We start from the raw sequence: 6,674 nt of genomic DNA on the forward strand, positions 1-6,674 counted from the left end.
CTGCAATCTCAGCTCTAAACTATTTCTACAGGAACACTAAGATGTTAACTGCCCTTTTTCACTGTATTGACCTTGGCAGGAGTGGTGCACATGCCATGATGGGACTGTAGACAGGTAGAAGCTGTAACGACCACACTCTGCTTGTAGCGATGGTATTCTTCACCACCAAGCTGAATTCAGGTGATTAGAAAAAGAAGAAGGCGCCCCATTTAAGAATGTCTGTGACGCAGCAGTAAAGTGGCTTTACTAAATCTCAATCCTTCCATGTGTATTTTTAATACTGAAAGTGATGGAGTAAGAACCACACATGAGCACTCCTGCAAAACACTCGCGTGGCTGAGCTGTGAGCTGAACTAACTAACCACTATAACAGAACACCATTTTACTTGAAAGGATGACTGACAAACAATGGTTATTCCAACTTGGGGTTTCTGACAGTTTCTCAAAAATTAATGAAAAGAGCCTGTCATTTCAAGGAGAACAAAGGGCAGTATTTATTGCCAATAACAAAATTCAAGCTTTCAAGCAAAAATCAGAATTCTGAAAAACCTCTATCTACCACTTTAAGTTTGACAGCTTCCCAAGAGTTATTCTGATGAGGTTGATGGTGATATTAATGAATATAAGGTTTCATATTATATAATGACATATATTAACATTTAGACCGTTTCAATGAACCAATATTTTCCAAATGACCAATGCATGATGACACAATATCAAGAAAGACCAACTGTTGGTGAAGTATCGAAAAAGAAATCCAAAATTACCTAAAACATTAAAATACTTATTTTTCCAACCAAATATGTGTGAAGCTTGATTTTCTTGACATTATTTCAACCAAAACATATCACAACAGATTGAATGCAGAATCAAATGACAGACCAGACAGCAAAGAGATTTACAAAAAATAGAAAATTGTGCCACTATTCTCACTAGAACTTTTTGGTTTAAAAAGTATGGCTTTTCATAAAAACATTTACATTAACATGTAATGACTTTAATGAATTACTCTTTTAAATATTTGTTTTGATTTCTAATGCTAAATATCGATAGATAACCTACATAAACAAAAGCTCCTTTGGCCCTCAATACATTTTAATGGTATAAGGAATTCTTTACCCCAAAAGCTTTGAGAACTGCACCTTTCCCGGACCCCATTCCCCCACTCTCAGAATTTCCTCCTTGGAAAAAAAACCTGTTCGCCATTCTATACCAGCCTATGAGGCTCCGCTGGGGCTAGTCTTCCCACCCCTTTCCTTCGACTCCAAACCTGGTCACAGGTCTCCACCTGCCCATCCAATCCCCAGTGATGTGTTGTCAGCTGGGCTGAGCCAGGCAAACTTGGGTCTTCTCTGAGACCAGGGCTCTCTGCTGGGTTTGGAGATGTGGGTTCGCAACAGCAGCACTGACCAGCCTGGGGTCGCCAGCATTTATCTTGCCAAAACAGAGAGGGTTATACGAACCAAGCTATTTTTTAGAGGGTCACAGGTATTTATACTTTCCACCATGACTGTGAGAACACCCATGTCATTTGCTCAAATGTTTACTAATCTGATAAATAGAAACTAATACCTAAAAGGAAAACAAGTTCCTATACAATATAATTTGTTACAACAGCTGCAGAAACCAGTTCATGAATAAGAATGGAAAACTTACAGGCAAGTTTCAAAGGACATTACCTACATATACAAGGGCTTAGCTCTAGCTATTAATGTGCAAAGTGTTAACTAAAATAGGAAAAAAATAGAAGCACCTTTACACCTGGTATCAGAAGACATGACTGACGCGTGCGCAGTCCCACAGCAGAACAAGTTCACCATCCCTGCAACTGGAACGTCGTGTTGTCCCGGTGCGAGGCAACACAACTCAAGGTCAATCAACCAACCTCTCCGTCTGTCATTGCTTAAGAAAAGGTGTGTCCGTCTTGTTCAGAAATAACTTTCTGTACCTATTTTCTACATAAATCCACTAAGAGGCCAATGTGTGGCTCTATATCAAGCAAGCCAGCAAAACTGCTCAGTGTGTGGTATCTTTCCAAATGACCAACATGATCATCTCCAAAGAGTTGATAACTTTTTGAAAACTGATGCACATGCTTCTTGTTGCAGAGTCAGAGCTATAACAGCTGAAATTCTCCTGGAGACCAGGTATGGGACACGTTGCTTTCACACTTTGCTGTTCAATAAATGTGAGGTAGAGAATGAAATAAACTGGCAGAATCACCATACAGTACTTTAATACAATGCTAACTGCTCTGACAACATAAAAAAAAAGCTAGAAAGAATGGGGGGAGAGGGAGAAGGTGAGGGAGGGGGGAGGGGAAGGGAGAGGGAATTTCTCCCTGCCAATCATCTTACAAGCAAATAACTAAGTGTTTAACATGATCAGAGCCCACAGAAGCCGAGTGAAAGCTCTAACACTTGGTAAAAGAAAAATGTATACATACCCCTGTGATCTGAAAAATACTTAGGTGTTCTGAGCAGCAAATTACAGCTGATCAAAGCATCACTGCAAGTGACCTGAGACAGAGAAGACACAGGTGCTGAAGAGGGTCCCGAGCACCCTGACTCTGACCAATGGTTTAGAAGACCACACTGGGCACCGTCACATCGGCCTTGGGGAAAGGGACTCCTGGCTTCATTACCCTGGCTCTCCAAAGCTTTGCAAGTGGAAGTGACTGTTTCAATTCCACTCCCCACCCCTCAACCAGCTGACATTTATCTAATACCATCCTTTTCCAGGTCTAAGGAAGTTTAACAAAAAAATCAAGTTACTAAGGGATACATCATTCATCCAACGGAAACCTAAGTCTCCTGTTTATATATCTGTCCCTTTCAAGGAAGGGCATTAAAAGGTGGCTGAGGGAGGATGGATAACAATGACTGGGAATTTGACTCTACATTATAAATTGGTGAGATGAATGAAAACAATGACTCCTCAGGCCTGAAAGTACCACTTAGGTGCTTAACGTGGTTATTTCCAAGCCATTCTCCAGGAGTTCAATCTGGGAAGGTAATCTGTCCCAGGAGGAAGGACTGAAGAAAAGGTCTTGGCCTCTTTAGTCAAGTTTCGTTCATTATTTCCTTTGTATAACCTTAGCTGGGCTACTTGTTACCAGTGTCAAGACTAGAAATGCCAGAAATTAAGAAACTGACAGCACTGATTTATTTCCCATGAAAAGCTATTGTAAAGCATTTTCAAAATAAAGTGCTTTTCAGCCACAAACGACACCATCACTTGTATATTTCTAGAGAACATGATGACTGCTACAGTTTTCCTATACATGCTCTCATGCGGGGTAAGAAGTATTACCTTTTATAGAAAAAACAAACAAACAAAAAAACAGCAAAAGAAGTGATTTGCTTAAAAACCCAACTACTGGGGCTGGCTGAGTGGCTCGGCTGCTTAAGATTTGGCTTAAGAGTGCGAGCTCTGAGCAACAGGGCCGCAGGTTCGATTCCCACATCGGCCAGTGACGCTGCACCCGAGCTGAGCTGTCGCTGAGCTGCCCGCAGATGGCAGGATGGCTTAGCTGGTGTAACAACAAGATTGCCTGTTCGATGGTGGGCTATGCCCACCCACAACTAAGACTGAGCTTGGCACCTTGAGCTGAGCTGCCACCCAGATGGCTCAGTGGATAGAGCGTGCGCTCTTAACAACAAGTATGCTGGTTTGACTCCCGCATGGGATGTTGGCTACGCCCACCCGCAACTAAGATTGAACATAGCACCTTGAGCTTAGAGGCCACACGTTGCCAACGGGCAGCCAGATGGCGACTGGCGCCCTCCACAACGAAGACTGAAGAACAACAACTTGGCAGGTCCCCTTCCCCAATTCCCCAACACTGTTCCCCTCCCCCAATTCCCCAATAAAATCTTTAAAAAAAAAACAAAAAAACTACTAAATAAAGAATAAACCTTTTTCTGTTTCCTAAACTCAGAGCTCTAACATTTTTTAATTTAGCATCTTGCTGTTGGAGAGGGGTGGGAGCTTTTTGGCAATGATGAATAGAAATTTAATTAACAGTAACAAAAGTTCCACCACAAGTAGCCTGACAAATAGCCACTCATGCAGAAAGAGAAATGATTTATGCTACACAAATAACAAAATATGAGGTTTTATTTTATTTATCTACCAGCTAATTTACTTCCAGGGGGCAGTGGTGGGGGGTATTTTTCACTCTAAAACAGCAATTCCCTACCAAAAGCTCACAGATGCCAAGAAGTCCATAAAAGGAGTGCTGAGTTGCCAAGTTCTGTTACGTATTTCAAAGGACTAAAAGAAAGACATGCTAGCTCCCAATAAGGCTGCACAGGTTTTAAACAAGCTGCTTTGTGGTAGGTGTGATCCTAACAGCTGGGTGGATGTTAGCACTGACTGGCAATTATACCTGTTTACTGAGAATGGAAAACAATACTTAAGTTTACATGACAATCTTTCCTAGCATGAGTTCACAGAAGACAAGAATTTAAAAAGTTTCCTTAAAGTTGAAAACAACTCTCTTTTGCCTTTATACTTAAAATTAGGACAAATTTATAAAAAACAAAAAAAATTTAGCTCAATTCTCTTGGCCTAGAGAGTGAAACATCCATGTTCTGTTTTGTTTTTTACTTCTTAAAATTGTCTTTCATAAGAAGTTGAAGTCAAATTATAGATTTCCTAACAAGCCCTCAACGACATTTTAAATATTTATGCACTATCCACGTCACTACCTTGTTACCATCTGCACGTCTGACCAACTCTTGGCGGTGAACTTACACAATAGTTAAGATTTTTGTTGAAATAGAAGATAGCTAGAATGGTGACCATATAGTCAATGAAACAAATATTTACTCAGCATTTACTGAGTGGAAGATGAAAAGCATAATTATAGAATATTCTCCCCTGCTACCATTAAGAAGAAAAAAAAAGACAAGCATCCAAAACTATTACGATAGAGCACAAGAAAACATAACCAAAGCAGTAAATAGTAAGGACTCATAGATGGGATGAAGGGGAAATCAGTATCAGCCTGAACTGAAGATGACCAGAAGAGTCTTGGAGGATGGTCAGACACGAAAGGCAGGCTGAGGCGGGGTGACGGGGCACATGCCACATGGGACAAACTGCTAAAGCAGAAGCCCGAAAGGATAGGGCCACAAGGTCTTAGAGGATTATCGGGAATTGGCACGCATCACTCAAGCACTACAGCAACTGTGTAAGGATGCTTCTTGGTGAACACGGAGAAGACGGGGTCTGGCAAGGAGAGCTAGATGAATACCTGCAGTAAGAGGACATGAGAGGAAAGTTAAAGAACAGGTCAAACTCTTTTTTTTTTTTTTAAAGAGCTGCAACTTTTAGAGAATAGCAAATCACAAACACAGCAGGCTCCTAGGAGGTCCTGAGAGGTGAAATCCCACCCCACTTCTTCCTTGCTCTTTCCCCTCCAAGTAAACGGTACCAACATGAGCAAGTCACACAGATTTTATCAAACCACTCCTCCCTGCCCAAAGAGGATTCATCTTTGAGACACACTGAAATATGTGCAGATGAAGTGATATGTCTGGAACCTATTTCAAAGTAACCCAAGGAGTGTGCAGACGAAATAATACTGGCCAAAGGGTTCTCACTGTTGAGGCTGGGCGCATGGAAACGCTCCACACTATTCGGCTTTTGTATGTGTGGTGTTTGACACACACACGCAAAGTCAGTGCCCGTCCACGCACGCTGAGCACGCACACGACAACCATCTTCTGACAGCGTGTGTCCTCACGCAGCGGCCTCAGTCTGAATGGTCCGCTAGCAGCTCCGTCACGCTAGTTCCCACCAAAGCACTGGCTCCATTTCCCAAGCCGGGTCATCGCTCAGGGTCTTTGCGGGCGGGCGCCCCGCAGCCTCCAGCGGGTTCTCCACGTGGCGCCGCTGGCATCGGAGGCGGCACGACTCGGTGGTGACCGGCCGCCTGGACACGACAGGACGCTTAGCATCCTGGCACCCCTGGTTACTCAGAGCCAGCACAGCCCCACCAGCACCCCGCCCCGACGGGGACAGCCCCGCCACATTCCCCAACGCCACCCGCCGCAGAGCCAGTCGGGTCCCGGATGGCAAACATTGTCCCAAGTGGCCTGACTCACTCGGTGGCCCCCACAGCCTACAAGCTCAGCCTCCTGTCACCGCAACCGGCCCTGCCTGTGGCTGGCTGTCCCCAACTTCTGCGACACTAGTCGCCACCGGGTCGGTCTCCTTCCCGCTGGGAAAGCCTGCACCCGCCAAACCCTGGGCTGCCCGGGTCACCGCCACCGCGCTGCTCCGAAGCGAAGCACGTTTTCCCCAACGTGGTGGGTGTTTGGGGCCAGAGAGCCCGAGCGCCACCGCCTCAGCGGGAGGGAGTCCGGGACCCGGGCCGGGCGTTCCAGGGGCGGAAGCCACCGCCGACCCCGCCGCAGCCGGCAGCGCCCCGCAGCGCGCCCCGCAGACAGCCCGGCCTCACGCTTTTCCGAGGCCACTTCCCGCCTCAGCCGCCCCTGCGAGCCCGCGTCTCCGAGCGGCTCCGCTCCCGGGAAGAGCGAGCGAGCGAGCGAGCGCACAGGGTCCTCCCGGCCCGGCGACAGGGGCGCACGCTGCGCGCGGCTGCCGGTCCTCAGCCGCCCCTGCGGCGCCGGGCGCGCCGCGGCCCCTCACGCCCTCCGGCGCGG

The 6,674-nt window shown here is 45.8% G+C and overlaps 1 protein-coding gene across 6 annotated transcripts in view; it reads right to left on the bottom strand.

Moving 5' to 3' along the window:
• Positions 1-6,674, bottom strand: part of UBE2Q2 (ubiquitin conjugating enzyme E2 Q2) — a 100,022-nt gene that overhangs the window by 43,471 nt on the left and 49,877 nt on the right. For 5 of the 6 annotated variants that reach the window (XR_002123753.1, XM_019640156.1, XM_019640157.1 and 2 more), the window contains exon 1: positions 5,610-5,642. The exons of the other annotated variant lie outside the window; for it this stretch is intronic. Coding sequence is in view for 4 of the 5 variants with exons in the window: in XM_019640156.1 (XP_019495701.1) it covers positions 5,610-5,627 (18 nt within the window). In the remaining variant the exon portion in view is untranslated. Of the gene's footprint in view, positions 1-5,609; positions 5,643-6,674 lie in introns of those variants that run through there. 6 annotated transcript variants of the gene reach the window in all.

Source organism: Hipposideros armiger, unplaced genomic scaffold (genome assembly GCF_001890085.2).
Source record: "Hipposideros armiger isolate ML-2016 unplaced genomic scaffold, ASM189008v1 scaffold_48, whole genome shotgun sequence".
Lineage (NCBI taxonomy): Eukaryota > Metazoa > Chordata > Mammalia > Chiroptera > Hipposideridae > Hipposideros > Hipposideros armiger.